The sequence below is a fragment of the Giraffa tippelskirchi genome, chromosome 2 (assembly GCF_054371585.1).
Source record: "Giraffa tippelskirchi isolate mGirTip1 chromosome 2, T2T-mGirTip1v1.2.pri, whole genome shotgun sequence".
NCBI classification, from domain to species: Eukaryota; Metazoa; Chordata; class Mammalia; order Artiodactyla; family Giraffidae; genus Giraffa; species Giraffa tippelskirchi.
The window spans coordinates 191284721-191308690 of NC_137276.1; the positions used below are offsets into that span (position 1 = coordinate 191284721).

A 23970-nucleotide genomic window follows, 5' to 3' on the forward strand; every position below is an offset into this window, starting at 1 on the left:
TCATGCTTGCACTTTGGGTAAGATGGCATTCTGTCTGTGAGACAAGAATTTAAAGGATCTGTTGCGCAAAGACTAGAACCATATTAAAATAAAAACTGGTACTGATATTAAAACTAATACTAATTTTAGTAGGTTCTACATATTGAATGCTTACGCTTTCCAAGTAGCAAATGGAATGATTTACATTTAAAAAGTCCCATTTTATATATTCCTCATAATAGCTTATACGGTTGTTACCATTTCTCTGCCAACAGTTACAGAAATTAAGTCCTAGGGAAGTATAACTAGTTGCCTAGAGTCACACAGTTAATTGTGTCAAGGCCTGAATTCTAAGACAGGTCTTTCCAAATCCACTATGACTAGATATTTATTATTGTGTAAAATCTTTTGCTTCATAAATATTGATATAAAATGGCTAAAAATCCACTGCCAAAAGTTAAAAAAGCAACAGAATAAAAATGAAATAAGCAATAGTCCAGTCACTTTTAATGTTTCATCAATATCTAAACATACTTTATTATAGTTTTTTATTAAGTTTCTAGTTGGAGGTTAAAACCTAAGAGATTATCATGAAGTAGGTAGATGTCTCTCAATTAGCAAGCAGCTAATTAATCTGTCTTAAAATTAATTAATACAAGTAAAGTGTACTCATTAAGCTACTAGTTGTTAATATTATTTTTGTTTTTTCATAATCGAATTTAAGTATTAACACCAATATGCTGTTCTCTACCTTCATTCAAGATTGGAAAAGTAGTTTCAAGGATTAGAAATGTAAAAATATTTTAACTTCTAACTCATATTTTTTTCTAATTTATCCAATAAAATCAAATCTTGGCCTCACAGTAAACAAGGGCTGTCCAGCTTCAGAAGAACATGTTTCCTAACTGGATACACTACAAACCTTGCATGTTAGACATTCCCTCCAGCAGTAAAAAATTCTGCAGATCAAGTCAGGCAGCAGAGGCACATAGAAGCTTTTATATTTCTTAAATAGAAAGTTGCATTTTCTTTATAATATTGCAAAATTTTGAAAACTATGGAGTCCAATAAAAACTGTGCTTAAAAACACACAGCTTAAAAGTTGTAGGATACAAAAGCAATACACAGAAATCACTTGCATTTCTATATACTAACAATGAAAAATCAGAAAGAGAAATTAAGGAATCAATCCCATTCACCATTGCAACAAAAAAATAAAATATCTAGGAATAAGCCTACCTAAGGAGACAAAAGAACTGTATACATAAAGTTATAAGACACTGATGAAAGAAATCAAAGAGACATAAACAGATGGAGATATATTCCATGTTCCTGGGTTGGAAGAATCAATATTGTGAAAATTACTACACTACCAAATGTAATCTACAGATTTAATGTGATCCCTATCAAATTACCAATGTCATTTTTTCACAGAACTAGAACAAAAAATTTCACAATTCATATGGAAACACAAAAGACCCTGAATAGCCAAAGCAGTCTTGAGAAAAGAATGGAGGTGGAGGAATCAAACTTCCTGATAATACCACAAAGCTACATTTATCAATGTGCCAGTACTATACTGGCACAAAACAGAAATATAGACCAATGGAACAAGATAGAGATCCCAGAGATAAACCCATGCATCTATGGGTGCCTTACATTTGACAAAAGAGGCAAGAATATACAACGGGGCGAATATAGCCCTTTCAGTAAACTGGACAGCTATGTGCAAAGGAATGAAATTAGAACTCTTCCTAACACCATACACAAAGATAAACTCAAAATGGATTAAAGACATACATGTAAGACCAGAAACTATATAACTCTTAGAGGAAAATATAGACAGAACACATGATGACATAAATCAAATCAAGATCCTCTATGACCTACCTCCTAGAGTAACAGAAATAAAAACAAAAATAAACAAGTGGGACCTAATTAAACTTAAAAGCTTTTGCACAGCAAAAGAAACTATAAACAAGGTGAAAAGACAACCTTCAGAATGGAAGAAAATAATAGCAAATGAAACAACAGACAAAGAATTAAATTCCAAAATATACAAGCAGCTCATAAAACTCAATATCAGAAAAACATACAAGCCAACTAAAAAGTGGGGAAAAGACCTAAACAGACATTTCTCCAAAGAAGGCATACAGATGGCTAACAAACACATGAAAAGATGCTCAACATCACTCATTATTAGAGAACTGCAAATCAAAACTTGAGATATCACCTCATACCAGTCATAATGGTCATCATCAAAAAGTCTACAAACAATAAATGCTGGAAAGGGTATGGAGAAAAGGGAACCCTCTTGCACTTTGGTGGAAATGTAACATTCTTGATACAGCCACTATAGAAGTTGGTATGGCAATTCCTTAAAAAGCTAGGAATAAAACCACAATATGACCCAGCAATCCCACTACTAGATATAAACCCTGAGGAAACCAAAACAGAAAAATCCACATGTACCCCAATGTTCACTGAATATTCTAGCTCTTTACAAAAGCTAGAACATGGAAGGAACCTAGATGTCCATTGACAGATGAGTCGATAAAGAAGCTGTGGTACATATATACAATGGAATATTACTCAGCCATAAAAAGGATCACATTTGAGTCAGTTCTAATGAGGTGGATGAACCTAGAGCCTATTATACAGAATAAAGTAAGTCAGAAAGAAAGATAAACATCATATACTAACGCATATATGTGGAATCTAGAAAGATGGCAATGATGAATTTATTAGCAGGGCAGAAATGGAGAAACAGACACAGAGAACAGACGTATGGACATGGCAGGGGGAGGAAGGAGAGGGTGAGATGTATGGTGAGAGTAACATGGAAACTTACATTACCATATATAAAATAGATATACCAATGGGAATTTGCTGTATGGTTCAGGGAACTCAAATAGGGGCCCTGCAACAACCTAGAGGGGTGGGAAGGGGAGGGAGATGGAAGAGAGCTTCAGAGGGAGGGGACATATGTATATGAATATCTGATTCATGTTGCTATTTGGCAGAAAACAAAATTCTGTAAAGCAATTGTCCTTCAATTAAAAAAAAATTTTTTTTAAAGTGTACAGTTTAAAAACATATACAGGGACTCCCCTTGCAGTTCAGTGGTTAAAACTTTGCCTTTCAGTATAGGGAGTGCAGGTTTGATCCCTGGTGGGGAGCTACGATCCCACATGCCTCTCAACCAAAAAACAAAAGAAAACATAAGACAGAAACAATATTGTAAGAAATTCAACAAAGACTTTAAAAATGGTCCACATCAAAAAAGAAAAACTTAAAAAAAAAAATACATACACACCTTTCACAAAAGCATTTATTGCAGTGAACTATCCATGGTGGAAACCCCACCTAATTCTCAACTGACTACCAAGAAAAGTTGCTAACTCTCCCTTACCCTTTGTATGATCCATATTTCCTCTATTAGCATTTCCTATTAAATCCCCAAAGGAAAATGCTCTCTGTAAACAGCCACCTTGTGTTGTACAGAAAATCTCTCAAAAACTTCACGTGATTTTTCATAAATTACAGGCTTCAAAATCCTTAGAAGAAATAAACGCAACTCTGTTCAATTTACAGATTATCTCATTAAGTGCAAGATGAAAAAGTAGAAGTACAATATCAGAAAAGAGAAAGTAAATTTATAAACTAGTAATTATACTTGTCCTTCTAGCCCCAAATTGTATTTGTTTTAAAAACAGGCAAAAAATATAGTTGTATTTTTAACTGCATTTGAAATGAGCAAACCCTATTTTACTCCTCAGGGAGTATAACTCAGTTAACACTTTAATAAGGACAGTGATCAGGGAAAACTTGCCAAGGGTTAGATAACATAACCTAACTAGAGCTGCAATTCTTAGCTTGAAATTTATATTAGAAATTCTGGCAAGATTTACCTACAGTAGCAGCAGCAGCAGTATTTACCCTTTCATCATTTTAGGATAAAGTGTTAGATATCTGACTTATATGTCTGGCTTTCTAAAGTAAAAATATTATATTTATATTTTCCATCAATGGAAGAGCAACTCTTTGAAGGTTGACTGTATGTGGTCTGAATTCATGGCGTGTCACACTCAAATAATTGGTGGCTGTCTATGGGATTTTGTTTGATTTTCACCAAACTAGATCAGAAATTTAGAGGAAGTTTGAATTTGTGTCCTTGTTACTCCTCAGAAAAAAATTTCTGAAGGAATGAAACTACAATGGAAAAATGCTAATTTTGCATACTCCAAGGCTATCCTGGTTCCCATGAGCATTAACCTAGATACTTTCTAGTATTCTATACTTAAAGGGACATTTGTGATTGGCTTATAATTTGACTTCCCTGGTGGCTCAGACGGTAAAGCATCTGCCTACAATGAGGGAGACCTGGGTTCAATCCCTGGGTCAGGAAGATCCCCTGGAGCAGGAAATGGCAACCCACTCCATTATTCTTGCCTGGAAAATCCCATGGAAGGAGGAGCCTGGTAGCCTACAGTCCACAGGGTCACAAAGAGTTGGACATGACTGAGCGACTTCACTTTCTTCCTTTTATAATTTGATATTGTTGGTTCTATAACCTCTACTCCAAGCTATATGTCACATTGCATTATTTTTCCCCTCCAAACAATAATATTTAAGAGGAGGTAGAAATTTATAAGAGTTGTAATTAATCTTTTAAAGATAGCCTTATATTTTTCTCTTTTCTTAGAAATATAAAACTTGGTTGTAAAATATGTAGATTTTTAGGAAGAAACTGAGTTAGTTTTTCACCCTTTGAGACCTTAATGTACTTTCCTATATTTTTTTTAATATTTTATACTTTCATTGAAAAATCGATTATCTCATTGCTTTATTACTCTTGTTTGATAATTGTTTATCCCCTTGTATAGCAAAGCAAGACACGATAAAATAATAAGCAGCTTACACAATCACGGAATTTCAGAATTGGAAAATAACCTAGTTTAACTTAACTTCATAAAAAATGAGATGAAGACATGGAATTCATTAAAGTGATGAGGAAGCAATTTAAGAAAATTCTGACCAGGAATATCAAAGGAACTGATTATGACTTTAGGATGTGAAGCTGAACTAAAATGCTATGAAATTTAGAACTGATTGAAATACGGCAAGTTGGCAGCAGTATGATTAATGAGCAGCCTTATCTGGTATTACAACATCAGCACTAAGACTGTACTTCCAGTGGCTACATACACCAAAAGAATCCAGGCTGTCTGAGCACAGTGAAGAGGATATTGTTTTATTGTCCTTGGAAATCAAAATATAAACTTTGATACTCATTATGCTTATAATCTCCAATTCACTATATAAATTTAGTTGTATTCTAAAGTTTTCAATGAACTCTAATTACTTAGCTATTTACTTAACTTTAATTTTTCCTCTATTAGATGTATCAAATCTTTGGCATACTAACTCTAGCTTCTATCATTTTGTACAAATCTATTTTTCAAATCAAACAAAAGGTAGTATAATTCTTATGAAATCAAAGACAGTTTAAAGGTAGAGGAGTCAGTAGACAATTATAATTTTCATGTGCGTGCAAACCTTATACTAAATGCAATAGCGAAAATATCTTTTACTTTCTTTCTATTTAGATACTGGTGCTGTGTTGGCACCAGTCCCAGTTTTGTGACTGTAAGAATCTTTGCTCCAGGCATTGTAGGGACTCCCTGGGCTCACTAAACCAGACAGGCTTCTACACAGTGTGGTGTTTGCTACACAACAAGGAAATTGGCTATGAAATCTCCATAATGAGTGTTTGTATCAGTAAATTCCCTTGCCATTCATTTTTTTATCAGGTAATGGTGTTTTAATTAGTACCAAATGCTCATATCCAATTTCTCTGTGGTGGACATAACAACGAATAAAAATTATTAAAAGAGAGGAAAAAACAAAACAAAATTTTCATCCACCAGCTCATGACTTTGCTGATTCCATTAGAAACACTCAGTTACATCTGAAATGACTTACTTAGTCCTTTATTTATTACATTTTGCTTCAGTTTAATATATTAGGTTCAAATATCACACAGATACGTAACATCTACAGAGGTTCTAACTAGTTATAAAGATGGTGTAATATTAAATTCACATCTATGTTTATAGGGTTATGGTTATTTTCCTTCTATCCACACTTATTTTTTAAAGATGATTATTTTTTTTTTTCTCCAACTTGGATGCTTTTATTTATTTATATTCTTGACTAATTGCTCTGGCTGGAACTTTTCTTGCCATGTTGAATAGAAATGGTAAAATCAAGCAGTAATTTTTATGTGGACCATTTTAAAATCTTTATTGAATTTATTACAATAGTGCTTCTGTTTTACGTTTGGGGTTTTTGACTGCGAAGCATGTGGGATCCCCACCCAGGGATCAAACCTGCACCCTCTGCAGTGGAAGGCAAAGTTCCAATGACTGGACCACCAGAGAAGTCCCTGTCCACACTTTTAAAGTGAGGTCATGGAGAAGCAGGGCGTTCAGCAACTTAACCTTGGAGCTGCAGCACTAGCATTCCCTGTGAGCTGTTCCAAATGTAAACCCTCATCCTACCCTCTCTTAACCCAGCTCCAGTCAGCTGAATCAGGACCTCCATTTCAACAAGTTCTTCCTGTAATTCAGGGGATCCTTATGTCCTTTCATCAATCACACTTTACTAGTTCCCATATAATAAACCTGTTTCCATTTACGTGCAAGTTTACATTTAGATAACAAAATGGATCAAGGTAGGTGGTCATTGGGGAAGGAGGATGCAGAGAATGAATGAGCTATGTTTCTGTACCTAAATAGTGGGTGAAGGCTAAAATAGCATTTGTGGAAGTGAAGAGAAAACTTCTTCAGCAAACACTTAAGTGGCATTTGTGGAAGTGAAGAGAAAACGTCCTTCGGCAAACACTTAAGTGAAGGAAGTACAACAAACGAGAATAAGAAAAGTATACTGATTATTTTTTAAGGAACGAAAGAAGGATTTTTTTTCTTTTGTAGCTTATTATTTCTATAATAATTGCTTCATATATTTTTAATCAAACATGCAGATTTACTGGTTATATATTTTAGGAAAAAAGGAAATTTATTGAATTGTTTTCTTAGAGAAAAAAACTATCTTGAGAAAGAGGGCAGAGAAGGAAGAAAGAGACTTATTGTGCCAAGTTTGTTATTGAGAAGTCTGTGACTTTTAGGGGTTCTCAGATGGCACTAGTGGTAAAGAACCCACCTGCCAATGCAGAAGAAAGAGATGGGGTTTGATCCCTGAGTCAGGAAGGTCCCCTGGGGGAGGACATGGCAACCCACTCCAGTATTCTTGCCTGGAGAATCCCATGGACAGAGGAGCCTGGCAGGCTAGGGTCCAAAGGGTCAAAAAGAGTCGGACACCACTGAGTGACTAACACTTTCACTTCCACCAAGAATTCAACCTCCTATGAAAAGAAACTTTAAATCATCCCTGAGTGATGAAAATATTTCCCACAATGAAGAGTTTCACACAAATCTCCTTACTTTTTAAAGAAAACAGTTCAGACACGAAATTATGTATTTTTATATAAACCTCATATGTACTTAATTCTATAATTGGTAGAGTAGGTGAAACAATGGCAAGTTAAATTAATCCAGTATTTTATATAGATAATTACTGACCATCTGTATACAAGAAATGTTTCTTTTCTTATGAAATTTCTTAAACAAAATCTAAAAACTGCTGACTGTGATTAAAAAAAAAATAATGAGAGAATTATAAAGAAAAGACTTTACTAGTCACAGGTCTTTAAATATTGGATGTAAGAATAATGAACTATTATGGGGGAATGCATGTTTGCAAAATGAGGTACCAGTTGGTAATTAGTGGAGCTGTACAACACCCTGGTGAGGTAGGTATGTTTTATTGCTGCCATTTTATAGATGCAAAACAGGCAGCATAGAGTAATGAAGTGCCTGCCTCAGGGAACGTAGAAAATCAGCATCAGCAGAAAGCACTTTTCTGAGACATCCAATTGTGATACAACTATGTGTTAAGAACCACTTGATTTCCTGGGTTATTTTGGTGAGGTTATTTAGCTTTCGTGTACCTTAGTTTTTCATCTGTAAAATGGGGAGAGTAATAGTATTTATCTCAAACGGTTGTTACTGGAATTGAATTACTTAATACATAAAAAAAAAAACTTCAAAAAATATCTGCTTTTTTGAAGAAATTTCCATAGTGGCTGTATCAATTTACATCCCACCAACAGTGCAAGAGGGTTCCCTTTTCTCCACATCCTCTCCAGCATTTACTGTTTGTAGATTTTTTGATGATGGTGATTTTGACTGGTGTGAGGTGATACCTCATTGCAGTTTTGATGTGAATTTCTCTAATAATACTTTGGCCCCATGATGCAATAGCTGACTCACTGGAAAAGATCTTGATGCTGGAAAAGATGGCAGGGAGAAGGAGAAGAGGGCGACAGAGGATGAGCTGGTTGGATGGTATCACCCATTCATAGGGCATGAACTTCGGCAAACTCCGGGAGATGATGAGGAAGAGAGAAGCCTGGCATGCTGCAATCCATGCAGTCGTAAATTGTCAGACACGACTTGGCAACTGAACAACAACAACAATGTCTTCTTTGGAGAAATGTCTGTTTAGGTCTTCAGCATATTGTCTGATTGAGTATTTTGTTTTTCTGATATTGAGTTACATGAACTGCTTTTATATTTTGGAGATTAATCCTCTGTCAGTTGTTTCATTTGCAATTATTTTCTTCCATTCTGAGGGCTGTCTTTTCATCTTGCCATGATGGAGAACAGTATGGTGATGTCTTTAAAAACTAGGAATAAAACTACCATATGGCCGAGCAATTCCACTATGGGGTATATACCCTAAGAAAATCACAATTGTAAAAAACATATGTTCATTGCAGCATTATTTACAATAGTCAGTACATGAAACAACCAAGATGTCCATCAACAGATCAATGGATAAAGACTTTGTGGTATATATATGTGTATCTATATATATCTATGATGGACTATTACTCTGCCATAAAAATGAACAAATTTGAGTCAATTCTAGTGAGGTGGATGAATCTAGGGCCTGTTATACAGAGTGAATAAATAAGAAAGAGAAAAATAAATATCATATATTAACACATACAGATGGAACCTAGAAAAGTGGTACTGATGAATCTATTCGCATGGGAGGAATAGAGACACAGACATAGAGAAGAGACATGTGGACACGGTGGGGGAAGGAGAGGGTGGGACAAATTGAGAGAGTAACATTGAAACATATACAATTCAGTTCAGGTCAGTTCAGTTCAGTCGCTCAGTTGTGTCCGACTCTTTGCAACCCCATGAATTGCAGCACGCCAGGCCTCCCTGTCCATCACCAACTCCCGGAGTCTACCTAAACCAATCTCCATCGAGTCAGGATGCCATCCAACTATCTCATCCTCTGTCGTCCCCTTCTCCTCCTGCCCCCAATCCCTCCGAGCATTAGGGTCTTTTCCAATGAGTCAACTCTTCGCATGAGGTGGTCAAAGTATTGGAGTTTCAGCTTCAACATCAGTCCTTCCAATGAACACCCAGGACTGATCTCCTTTAGGATGGATTGTTTGGATTTCCTTGCAGTCCAAGGAACTCTCAAGAGTCTTCTCCAACACCACAGTTCAAAAGCATCAATTCTGCAGCGCTCAGCTTTCTTCACCGTCCAACTCTCACATCCATACATGACCACTGGAAAAACCATAGCTTTGACCAGATGGACCTTTGTTGGCAAAGTAATGTCTCTGCTTTTAAATATGCTATCTAGGTTGGCCATAACCTTTCTTCCAAGGAGTAAGCATCTTTTAATTTCATGGCTGCAGTCACCATCAGCAGTGATTTTGGAGACCCCAAAAATAAAGTCTGACACTGTTTCCACTGTTTCCCCATCTATTTCCCATGAAGTGCTGGGGCCAGATGCCATATGTAAAATAGATAGCCAGTGGGAATTTTCTGTATGACACAGGGAGTTCAACCCAGTGCTCGGTGACAACCTAGAGGGATGGAATGGGGTCAGAGGTGGGAGGGAGGTTCAAGAGGTAGGGACATATGTATACCTATAGCTGATTCATGTTGATGTATGAGAACTTCCAGAACTTCAAACTGGATTAACAACACAACATTGTAAAACAATCATCCTTGAATTAAAAATAAATAAATTAAAAAAATACCTGGCCTATAATTGGCCAACTACTATCATCTATGAATGATCATTTATGTTCCTTTCTGATTGCTATGGATATGAATATGGACAAAAGAAATCCCTGCCTCATGAGTTTCAGTTCAGTTCAGTTCAGTCACCCAGTCATGTCCGACTATTTGAAACACCATGGACTGCAGCATGTCAGGCTTCCCTGTCTATCACCAACTCCCGGAGCTTGCTCAAACTCGTGTGCATTGAGTTGGTGATGCCATCCAACCATTTCATCCTCTGTCATTCCCTTCTCTTCTTGCCTTCAATCTTTCCCAGCATCAGGGTCTTTTCCAGTGAACCAGTTCTTCGCATGATGTGGCCAAAGTATTGGAGTTTCAGTTTCAGTATCAGTCCTTCCAATGAATATTCAGGATTGATTTATTTAGGATTGACTGGTTTGATCTTGCTGTCAAAGGGACTCTCAAGAGTCTTCTCCAACACCATAGTTCAAAAGCATCATTTCTTCTGCACTCAGAGCTTTCTTTATGATCCAACTCTCACATCCATACATGACTACTGGAAAAACCATAGCTTTGACTATATGGACCTTTGTCAGTAAAGTAATGTCTCTACTTTTTAATATGCTGTCCAGGTTTGTCATTGCTTTTCTTCCAAGGAGCAAGTATCTTTTAATTTCATGGCTTCAGTCACCATCCACAGTGATTTTGGAGCCCAAGAAAATAAAGTCTCTCACTGTCTCCATTATCTCCTCATCTATTTGCCATGAAGTGATGGGACCAGATGCCATGATCTTAGTTTTTTGAATGTTGAGTTTTAAGCCTGCTTTTTCACTCTCCTCTTTCAATTTTATAAAGTGGCTCTTTAGTTCCTCTTCACTTTCTGCCTTAAGGGTGGTGTCATTTGCATATCTCAGGTTATTGATATTTCTCCCTGCAAGTTTGATCCAGCTTGTGCTTCATCCAGCTTGGCATTTCACATGATGTATTCTGCATTTAAGTTAAATAAGCAGGGTGACAATATACATCCTTGACGTACTCCTTTCCCAATTTGGAACCAGTCCGTTGTTCCATGTCCAGTTCTAACTGTTGCTTCTTGACCTGCATGCAGATTTCTCAGGAGGCAGGTGAGGTGGTCTGAAGATTCCTTAAGAATCTTCCACAGTTTGTTGTCATCCACAAAATCAAAGGCTTTAGTGTAGTCAATGAAGCAGAAGTAGAAGTTCTTCTGAAATCCCTTGCTTTTTCTTGTTCCTCTACCTTTTCTAAATCCAGTTTGAATATCTGGGAGTTCTCATGAACTTACATTCTATTTATTAACATAACATTTTCTCAGCTCACGTGTATCAGTATATGTCCTTCTTATGAACAGGTAGAAACAGGGAGTCTTCAGGATTTCTTTCTTTTTTATTTTTTAATTGCTAGGGATAATTTCACAGTGGCTAGGTAATTTTTCTCAATTTCCTGTGAATGAGTTTTGAACAAAGAGAGGATTTTATTAATTACTTTAGAATCTGACTAAAAGCAAACAGTGGTGTTAGGCACTGATTGGAGGCTGGGTGACAAAGACAAACAACAAATGATCTCCTTTCTTCAGGGGTTTAAATGCTAGTGAGGGAGTTTTATATATATATATATATATATAAATCAAATCTGTCTTTGATAAATATAATAAAAAACAAAGAAGTAAGGTAGAGAAAAGTACTATCAATAGCGAAAAAAGAAGAAACATTAAGAATGTGAACACAAAGGATAAAGAAGAAAAAAAAGAACAGAACTAAGGGGAGGGTATATTTGATATTCAATTAGAGTTTTAATATTTATTGACTGCAGGAGGGTCTGCAACATGTTGAAGCTGGAGACTGAGGGGTTGGGAACAGATGCTGTCTTAGCTACATGGGAATAACTTTTTTAAGCCCAAGATGGAACTGCTCCCATCTGGAGTACCAAGTCTGAAAACTAAAATGTAGCTAACTTTTGTACCCTTGTAAAAGCTCTCCTGGACCAAAAAGTGAGTATATCCACAGCTGGTCAATAAGCATATGAAAAGATGCTTGTCATTACTAATTATTAGAGAAATGCAAATCCAAACTACAATGAGGTACCATTACACCAGTCAGAATGACCATCATTAAAAAGTCTACAGGACTTCCGTAGTGGTCCAGTCATTAAGAGTCGGCTTGTCAATGCAGGGGACATGGGTTCAATCCCTGGTTTAGGGAAGATTCCACATGCCACAGGGTAACTAAGCACATGTGTCAAAACTACTGAAACCCACATGCTCTAGAGCTCGTGTGCCACAACTATTGAGCCCACACACCCTAGAGCCCGTGCTCCACGCAAGAGAAGTCACTGCAATGACAAGCCCATGCACTGCAACTAGAGAAAAGCCCTCAACGATGAAGAGCCAAAACAGCAGAAAAAAAAAAAAAAAAAGCCTATAAATAAATGCAGGAGAGTGTTTGGAGGAAAGAGAACACTCCTACACTGTTGGTAGGAATGTAAATTGGTATAGCCACTATGGAGAATGGTATGGAGTTTCCTTTAAACACCAAAAACAGAGCTACCATTTGACCCAGCAATCCCATTCCTCATCATATATCTGGACAAAACTATGAATAAAAAAATACATGCTCCCTTATGTTCACAATAACCCTATTCAAAATAGCCAAGACATGGAAACAACCTAAATATCCATCAACAGATGAAAGGATAAAGAAGATATAGTATATATATATATATACAATGGAATACTACTCAGCCATAAAAGAACAAAGTAATGCCATTTGCAGCAACATAGATGCTACTACAGTAGCATACTAAGTGAAGTAAGTCAGAAAGAGAAGGAAAATACCATATGATACCACCTATACATGGAATCTAATATATGACACAAAAGAACTGATCTGTGAAACAGACTCACAGACATAGAGAATAGACTTGTGATTGCCAAGGAAACATAGGGGAAAGATGGACTAGGACTTTGGGGTTAGTAGATGCAAACTACTACATATAGAATAGATGGACAGCAAAGTCCTACTGTATAGCACAGGGGATTATGTTAAATGTCCTGGGGTAAACCATAATGGAAAAGAATATTAAAAATGAATCCATAAATATGTATAACTGAGTACCATGCTGTACATCAGACATTAACACATTTTAAATCAACTATATTTCACTTAAAAAGAAATAAAAAAGGTTACACAGTATTATCCAGTTAGCTTATCCCCAAATGCCAAGCCAACTCTGGGATCTATACTTCTTTCCTTGTTCCTTCTCACCCTAAATGAGGTTGACTATGTGGCTACAGTAGAATAGATATTTTCTATCTTTTCTCTCCCTTGTTCTTTATCCTTTGTCCTATAAGAGCTCCCTGCCTTCCGCCCCATTTGGCAGTTCCTGGAAATGAGACCAGCTGCTTCATGAAGTATTATATAAAGCATGCATGTGTGTGCTCAGTCACTCAGTCATGTCCAGCTCTTCACAATCCCCTGGACGGTAGCCCACCAGGCTTCTCTGTCCATGGGATTCTCAAGGCCAGAATACTGGAGTGGGCTGCCATGCCCTTCCCCAGGGGATCTTCCTGACACAGGGGTTGAACCCACATCTCCTTGTCCCCTGCATTGGCAAGCAGATTCTTTACCACTGAACCACCTGGGAAGGCCATTATATAAAGTGTGTATATCTAAGTTGTCGTCATGTTTTTTTAACAGTTTCCTCAGTATGAGTATGTTCTACCTTGAAGAAAAATATTGTTAGTGAGTAAATATGAAATATAAATTTTTTGGTAACTTATACTTGAATTTCTTCATTACTTTAAGTGGTTTTTCATATTCATAGTATATTCATGTAAGTTTAAAACAATTTTTAAGTATGAAAAATGTGGCCTGGAGAGTATAATTAACTGAATAGAGAATATCTAATTAATTATAACCCACAAGCTATAGATTTTCTTCTCCATAGTCTGCTCATCTCTCTCTCTCTCACACACACACATACACACACACACAGAAACAGAAGACAATCATAGCTAAGTTTTAATTTTTATATATAATTATTATGTGAAGAGTATTGTTTCCTGTGGTGAGTTATTTTTTAAAACGTGCCTGTATACTTAATTTTAGCACACTTAAGTTATTTGAAAGATAGTATATCTATGTAACTGTATAAACACAAACATAGTAGCATTTGAAAATAGCTAAAAATAGAAGAGATTATCTTTCTGAACCCATATTTTATAGATGAGAAAACAGGAATAAGAAACTTAAGGTCTAAGCCAAACTTAAATTTTCAAACACTTAGACCAGTACCTTTTTCTAAGCAAAAGTCATTGGTAACAATAGTATGTGTTTGATCTCAGACATTCTAAATCGCTTAGTTCAGTTCAGTTCAGTCGCTCAGTCGTGTCCGACTCTTCGCGACCCCATGAACTGCAGCACGCCAGGCCTCCCTGTCCATCACCAACTCCCGGAGTCTACCCAAACTCATGTCCATTGAGTTGGTGATGCCGTCTAGCCATCTCATCCTCTGTTGTCCCCTTCTCCTGCCTTCAATCTTTCCCAACATTAGGGTCTTTTCCAATGAGTCAGATCTTCACAGCAGGTGGCCAAAATATTGGAGTTTCAACTTCAACATCAGTCCTTCCAATGAACACCCAGGACTGATTCCTTTAGGATGGACTGGTTGGAAGTCGCTTAATTTCTCTTCTAATTTACAAAGTAATTCTCCTAACACAATGAGAACTTAAAACAGCACAGATTATTCAAAAAATGGTATAAATATTGATTATTTGTGTATTAATTAAGGTTAGCAATACAGTGTATCTTTGATTGAAAGGAAATGTAAAGTTTAAATGCCTAAATTAAAGATGGAGGCATCAATATTAAAGACTGTGGAGACTATGGATATCATGACAGGCTGAAGAGTAAAATTCTACCATAGCTCACTGAGCACTGAGGTGCCTTAGCTATTACTTGGTGTGCCAGGAGATATACTTGGATCTCTACCTTTTCCTGCTCCCATCCCCCAGCTACTGTGTGTTTTGTTTTAAAAGGCTTATGCCTTCCATCTACTTTAGACACCTAAACTTGGGCTAGTGGAATCACAGTGGAGAACCAGAAGCTCCTATGACTTTTTTTCTGAATACCACACCTATACGTCCATTCAAACCTGTCGTCAATGATCGACTAAAGCCTGAGTATGGAAGCTCAGCTTCTTTGTCACCAGAGAATGAACTCTGAGATGTAATTTAGACTCCAGACCTCTCCTTGCTCACTCTGAATTTGATTGACATCTTCCTCAGAGTCCTGTTTCCCCGTTGTCTTACCAGCATTTCTAGGAGAGTTCTTAATTAATCACTTGTACACAAATTCCCATCTCAGAGTTTGTCTTCGAGCAACTGGATCTAAGACGTCTACTAAAGCTATTTAGGATCTACCCATTCTTCCATCCATCCATATTTATACATATTTGCTACCTTGCTCTCTCTTTCTTGCCTCCATCTATGTACTTCCACCCCTCATCCCATTCTAACAAAATAAATAACAACTAAAATGCATGTTTACATTCCATATTCTATGTATTAATAAGATCAGACAAAAATATAAATATATGGGGGAATATCTGTGTTCCCCAAATAGGCTCATTTGCACCTGTTCTGCTTTGAATCTTGTTCTTCTTACTGAACAATATTTAGATTCCTAATAAAGAATGATATTAGCAATTTTAACTAAGAGTTTTATTGTACGTTACCCTACTTATAAGCTTTATAAAAATAATTCTTGGGAGGAGAAACTGTTATAGTAAGAATCTGCAGTCATAGTTGGGAAAATTTTTGATGCTGTCAATCATTTTACATTCTCTCTGAGAGTTTTGATATTCTAACATCTTGACTGGTTGCCCATATTTTATATATTTATATATGAAGATATCATGATTTTTATTTAGTTTTTACATAATTCCTATGCTCTGATTCTATATTGTATTATATATAGGCCAAATATTTCTCTAATGCTTCCTTAAATGATATTTAATACTGAATTCATATACTCTCCATCTTTAGATCTGTTTATAATTAATCTTTACAACATACTAGAAGGGTTGATATCTTTATTTTCCTTTTGTAAATGTGAAGTCTTATTAAGGAGATTAATAGACTTTTTCCTGACCACAAGCATTAGAGTCAGAGTAAGAACATGAATTAGGAATCCTTGGCTTCCAACTCCACATTTAATTCATTAGCAATGGATCATTGTCATTTTCTTATAAAATAAACTCCTTTGTAATATTATTTATTCTACTATTAAAACATGGATACTATGTCTGTAGCCATCTCTCAGGATATTATTAATTTCTAAAGTTCCAATTGGATGAAGATGGTTATTTTCTTATGGAATCAGCACAATTTTTCTTTAACTGGAAATACAAGTTATTTTCATCTTCAGATATATGAAGCAAAAATGACTATAGAATAAGAGTCATCTTCTGTGTATGAAATATTACCTTTATAATACAAGATAAATATTTTTATTCTGAAAATTTGCTTAAAAATGTGTACATTGCTTTTTAAATAAACTGAATTATTTGAGTATATGAAGATATATTTAAGTTAATGGACAGAAAAATATGTATATTCTTGTGATAGGATGCCATAGGTTGTAACATTTGGAAGGATAGACCAACAGGATTTCCGAGCACATGCTGACCAGGCCAATGTACAGAATCTATAATCTAATTAAACTGAGTAAATAGACTATGGATTTTTCCATGTCAGTTAATAATGATAGCTTTCATTGACTACATAATTCTGAAATTACTAAATATAATCATGCTAGAGTTACTTCTCCCCTTTTCAAACTTACATTTGCTCAGAAGCAGTAGAGTAGAAAAATATAAACTTCTATTTCTCTTCTTTTTATACTGTTTATGGGGTTCTCAAGGCAAAAATACTGAAGTGGTTTGCCATTCCCTTCTCCAGTGGACCACGTTTTGTCAGAACTCTCCACCATTTCTCTTTTTGCCCTGCGTTTCTTCATAGGGAACCTAAATTTATCTGTGATGTGCCTTTGCTTCCAGTAAGTTACAGAAACACAAAAAGTTCTTTCTTATTTTAAGATACCACTGGGAATTATATAAATTTTTACATAATATTTTTAAATGTAATGCTCATTTTATCAATATTCTAGGTTAGTATCAGCCCAAAGGGACATATTATCAGAACTGACTCTATGTTCCGCCTTAACATCTATAGCAATGATATTATAATGGTGAGGGATGGGGAGAAAGCATAAAGAAAGAAGACATGTGAATGTCATAAAACTAAGGAAGTATATAATTTGGGAAAATATAGTAATTGAGAACAATTTTAATGACAGAAATGGAAATTAAAGTTAAGAGTTGATTTATTAACTAGATGTATCTTGCTACTTTATAAAACAGCTGACCTGAATGGAAAGACAATTTTAAATTCATCAGCTATCTTCATTTATACCTTAAATCATACTTTGCAAAATTTTAGCAGACTATAACTTTAAATTCATTGGCAAGGATATGGCCCACATGAACTTGTTTTAGATTATGGTAATTCCATTTTACTATTTTTTCTGAAGTGAGTTTTAGAAATAACATTATATTCATTAAACTGTAAGTTGATGAATACAATCTCTCACTATATTGTAAAACTCCTTAGAGTAAGTGAAGACAGAAATGTACATCCTGTGTCTTCTACCTTAATCTGATATAAAACAAGACAACTTAATTAAGAAATTATAAGCATTATAGTATACTGGAGATTATTTAAAGACATACTAGGTAAGAAGTTAGGCCAAAAAGAACAGGTTTTAAAGTAAAATAATATTCTATAACAATATACTTAATATATATATGCACATATATGTATATGTACATTTTGAGGAAGCTCCAAATAAGACCTACTTTCTCATAGTACTTGATCTCGTAGTCCAGTATGGCTCCATTGGAGAAAGCAGGTGCTTGCCATGATAGGGCAATGCTATTTTGGGATGCCCAGTCCTTTCTTACCATACCTATCAGGGAAGGTGCTGAAAAGAAAGAAAATAACTAAGAATTAATTGGCAGGAATCATTCTCCACAATGCTTTCTTTAACATTTTGTCCCCCAAGGAAAACACAATTCTTGTTGAAGAGGACACCAATTATTGATGTCAGATTAATATGATAATCAGGATCTACTTTATTCAATCCAAATAAAATATTAAAATTTATTTAGAAACTGATGGCTCAGTGGTAAAGAATTTTTCCTGCAGTACAGGAGCTACAGGAGATGCAGGTTCGATTCCTGGGTTGGAAAGATCCCCTTTGATCACTGGGTTGGAAAGATCCCCTTCAATCCCTGGGTTGGAAAGATCCCCTGGAGAAGGGCATGGCAACTCACTTCAGCGTTCTTGCCTAGAGAATCCTATGGACAGAGCAGCCTTGTGGGCTATGGTCCAGAGGGTCACAAAGAGTCATACACAACTGAACCAACTTAGCATGCAGGCATGCAGAAACAAATTAGGGAACAAAGGAAAAACTCAGATAGTCCAAGAATAAGGACCATGACTCATCATCTCTGATTCTGTTAGAGGACATTTTTCCTCAAACTGGCTTTGGTTTTGAGCTATAATATGAAGTATAATAGACTTGACTTCTATATTTTCTCAAAACTAAGACACTATAGAAAATCCTCTGCAATTACATGATCATTTATAGGCTTTCTTTCCTTCAAGACTTAGTACTTTATGAAGTTTTAGTACTTTATAGAAGTTACATCGCAAACTTAACTACAGTACATTTTGGCTTATCAATGAGAGGATCATTTCTTTTGCAAGGTTTCTATGACTTTTGACAAACTGAAATATTTAATTTATGAAGTTTATTTTGAATCATGTCTGTCCTTTTTTTTCTATATAACATTATCTTAACAATCCAATCCTAACCTAAAGTAATCTTGTATACACTGTAGGTTTTTTATCTAACAAAATACTTCTCATTTTTAAATATTCGAATTACTTACAAAAGGAATTTTTACATAGAGAACTAAAATTCAGTCTTAAAAATACAAACTAAATATACTGAGATACCATTTCTCATCTTAAATTGGCAAAAAATCCAAAAACTTGACACCAGGCTTTGTTCGCTAGACTGTGAGGAAAAGACTTTAATACACTGTTGGTATAAATGCAAAATGACATAATCCTTATAAAGGGAAATTTAACAATTTAAGGCAAATTATATGTTCATTTACACTTTGGCTTTTGGGAATCTATTGAAAGATACACTGTACAAATACGAAGTGACATATTTACAAGACTACTCACTGAAATTTATTTGTAAAGCCTGGAAACAATTTAAATGCCCATCAATAAGGGACTGGTTTAAAAAACTATGCTACATTCACCAGAGAATTATGAAACTGTAAAAAGGAATTGTGACCATCTATAAATACTAGAATGAATTTATTTCAGGATTTACTTTTAAATGAAAAAAGTGAGGTGGAGAAAAATGTATGAAAAAAAATATCTAAGGATAAATCTAAGAATAAAAACTAGTAACAATGGTTACCCTTAGAGGATAGGAGGCTAGGATGGTCACTACAGGGTTAGAAGAAAATCATCTCTGAATATAAATAATAAAAAACAAATGAACACTGAAAGAGGAGTCTCAAAAGATCAAAAGAAAGAAATCTGTATATTGAGTTGAAAGCATAGCCTCTGAGAAGAACTACTTAAAATGACATTAAATGACAGTTACTTAACCTACATCCCAATGGGACATATTCTAAGTATCAAAAAAAAACCTGCAAAAATTATTGAACTGTTTTTAGTAATGATGTTGCAAGTGGTATTACTGGTATTGTAATGCTGAATGTGTGTGTGTGTGTGTGTGTGTGTGTGTGTGTGTATTAAGAGACTAATCAAATGAGTAATTACATTGGTGTTATTGAAAACTAAGATTTTTTTTTTCCTATGGTAAAATAGAGATACAGATGTCAGACCAATGAAGGTAAGTAAAAACCCTATCCTAGTAAACCTGAATTAGAAGTATGATTATGAATTCATGTATCTTTCCAATTCATTTTTAGAAATTTCCAGACCAATTAAGGTAAGTAAAAACCCTATACTAGTAAACTTGAATTAGTATGATTATGAACTCATGTATCTTTCCAGTTCTTTCCAGTTCATTTTCAAAAATCCATTCACATGTACTAAATGCAGTTGAAAATAGGATTTGAAGAAACTGATTCTCTATGATTAAGACGAAATTTTTTTCAGTTTCTAAGAGAGATTCAAGTATTAAATGTGGTAATTTATTTTAAAAAGTTGTCTTTGTATCTTAAGGATAAACTACTTTCTTAAATTTGTGAGAATGACAAGTTTGGTTCACATAAGAAATTAAGTATTTTAGAAACTATATTTGAAACTCTTTCCAGCTGCTTAATGACAGTATTATTGCTGTACTAAGATATTTTCTTAAAATGAGTGATAATTATAGAAATTGCTAAGAAATAGAAGAGTTTGTGCCATAAGCTAAATAGAAATATATAAAATGGTAAATAAGAAAATGTTCTGACAATTCACTATGTATATTGAGTCATATTCACTACTAATAAACTACCATTAGTCAATTAATGGTATTAATTCCTGCTGAAAAATGCATTAATGTTCTTGGAATTATAGTATAATAATGGATTACATGGTGCTTCATGGAAAAACTAAAACTTTAATGTGAATAATACAAATTATAAGTTGACTAAAGTATATAAAAGTATATCAATTCATTATTAATTTTGAAAATATCCTTTTCATGTATACAATGTTATGGTTAATTTTCAGTTTAATGTACAATATCACAAAGCAGTATTACCAGTGTATTAATTTTGTCTCATAATTATTTAGCACTCAAGTTCAAATGATACAATCCTTACAAAACTTATAAAAAATTCAATTATGCCAATAGCATTTTAGAATGACTATTGGTTAAAATATAGGTACCATCTTTCCTATTTCCAGCTCTTCAATGGTTACTTAATTGTACAGATACATCACTTAAATTATATGAATCCTCTTCTATACTTTTATAAAATAGAAAATTAAGAGAATCTATTCTCTAACTACATAGATTCTTCACTTATAAACAGACTCAAGGTCTAAGATCTGTATAAAATCTAAAATCTCTTCACTTTTGCACATTCCTTTCATAGGTAAACATCTATGTTTTAAACAGTTGCTAAATATACATAATTCTAGATAATTCTATTTTAAACCAATATTATAAATCCTACTCTATATTTTAAAATAGTTTCCATAATTTTTACTTTAATGGCTAATATTCAATTATGTTGCTACTTTATCAAGTCATTCCTCTAATGTTGGATGTTGAGGTTTAAAATATTGCTTTGTCAGAATTCTGACATTTTATGTACAAACATTCTATGCATAAATTTTGATTTTGTTAAAACTATTTTAGAGAGAAAATTGCTTTATATAATTTGGATTTTGTGTCATACTTTGTTACCATAGTGCTTTTGAAAAAAGCTACATCAATATTACTAATCACACATTTTAAACAATGAGTTTGAAAACAGAGGATGTAGAAAACAATTTATAGGTCAATACACCTCAAACGCTGCATTTTATGTTTGCAGAGAAGAACAACATTACACAGAATTTGATTTTAAAATAAGGTTTCAATACATGAAACCTAAAGCATTTGCTTTTAATATATCTAATGAATTTGTCTTAATAATTCAAGTTTACATAGCATCTGAATTGGCATATTGTGAAAACTCTGCAGTACCAACTGATACAAAGCTGAAAATACATTTATTCTTCCACATGAGAAAAACTGATTTTAGGACACAAAAGGGCAACTATTTATCTTTACTTCTGATTCTTACAAGTTAGAAAAGGAAAGAAATAGTCAGGGAAATAATATCTTCTGGAGTCTGTCAGATCAGAGGCTAACAGAAAGATGTGAAGACTCAAGCAATATTTCCTGAGTAACAATTACCTATTCAGTATAGCCTTCAGCAGAATCATGTTTCTGATATACATCCTTTCTTAAGTCTTCAAAAATCTGAGCTTTGACCTTCAACATAAATGACTGGTGAACAGATTACCACATCCCTGAAAATGGTTTTCATACAAACCCTTTTGATTACTACATTTTTTGAATCTCAAGTAGTTTCCCAAAAACTATGTAACAAAAAATGAAAATAAAAGTACAAAGGGAGTTAGTTCTAACAAAACAGATCTTATTCACACTTAGAAAAGTTTTGCTTTCTTATGTTTATATGGAGATACCTGAAGAAACAGTGAATTATTCTAGTTAAGTATTTTGCTCTTAACTGAGTTAATCAATTTTTATTGAATGTTTATATTATGTATGTTATCTTATTACATTGTCATAAATCTATGGGGAAGAAATTGCCTCCATAAGATGATGACATTGAGGCTCAGAGAAGTGAGCAATTGTTTAAAGATATAATGAGAAGGCCAATTTTGATATTAATGCAGAATGTCAAGAAAGAAGTGGAAAATTTAACATTTTTGCTATACTTTCTCTTAAAATTAATTCTATTCAGTATTGTAAATACCTGCTCAAAACTAGTAGAAATGAAGCAATGTTACAAGCACCTTTGCTGTCTTCGAGTTGATTATTTCTCTAAATTTTAAAATATCAAACACTAATACTACTGTTCAAAATTACACTGTTGTTGTTCAGTCATTCAGTTGTGTCCAACTCTTTGTGACCCCATGGTCTGCAGTACATCAGGCTTCCATATCCTTCTTTATCTCCCTGAGTTTTCACAAACTCATGTTCATTAAGTCTATGATGCCATCCAACCATCTCATCCTCTTTTACCCCCTTCTCCTCCTGCCCTCAATCAAATTACATTGTGGATTATCACAAATATGTCTTATTTTTAGCATGTAATCAAGATTTACACCATGGGTCATGAGGTGTTTTCCTAAAGATCAAACAAATGTTGCTAATTCTCAGTCACCAATGAGCATACTGGGTAAATGAAGGTTTATTTATTTGGATATGCTTACCTGCATGAGTGTGTGTGTGTGTTTAGATGAAAAAGAGAGATTGGGGTGGGGAACACTCCTTTCACATGTGTTTGTGACAGTGCAAATCTTAATAGTGAATGTTAAATAATAGAATCCCAATATAGGAACAGATCTTATAAGCAATTTAATATCTTTTATCACCAATGCAGAACATGCTTCAATGTATTTCTGATAGCTGAGTATCCATTTCTTATTTTAGCAGTGTAGAATTTCACAAAGAGTATATAAAGAGCATAGTACTTCACAAAGTACTATATAAAGAGTACAGTACTTCACAAAGCTATCCATTGTCTTTTTAAAATCTTTAATTGATAAAAAGTTCTCATCTGGAGTCATTGTTTGCTTCCTATAACTTCCACCTTGGTCCTAACGCTAGTGCTGACTTTTAGTACAAATAGAACTAACTCTTTCCCTTTGCTTATCTATCAACCTCTTTTTCTTTATTCCTTCTTTCTCTTCTTTCTATTCTTCTTTACTTTCTTAATTTCCTTTTTTAGTGCTTTTCAGTTTGTCTTTGCTTTATGCCCTCCTTTCTGTGCTTCTCTGTGCCTGTTTCTAGAATTATTATCAACAACAGGATGAAATGTGAATTCAGAACAATAATATAATAAATAAATATTACAGATTAGAAAGGAGAACTCAGAACAGACTTTTAAGACTATCTGATTTTCCTCTTTTCTTTGCTAATGAGCCAGTGGGTATAACTGCAGAGCACAAGGA

At 34.4% G+C, this 23970-nt stretch overlaps 1 protein-coding gene across 2 annotated transcripts in view; it reads right to left on the reverse strand.

The window, feature by feature from the left end:
• The window catches only part of EPHA6 (EPH receptor A6), a 946574-nt gene that overhangs the window by 366376 nt on the left and 556228 nt on the right, over positions 1-23970 (reverse strand). For both annotated transcript variants that reach the window (XM_081572572.1, XM_081572573.1), the window contains exon 6: positions 18090-18214. In XM_081572572.1, the coding sequence (XP_081428698.1) occupies positions 18090-18214 (125 nt within the window). The remainder of the gene's footprint in view (positions 1-18089; positions 18215-23970) is intronic.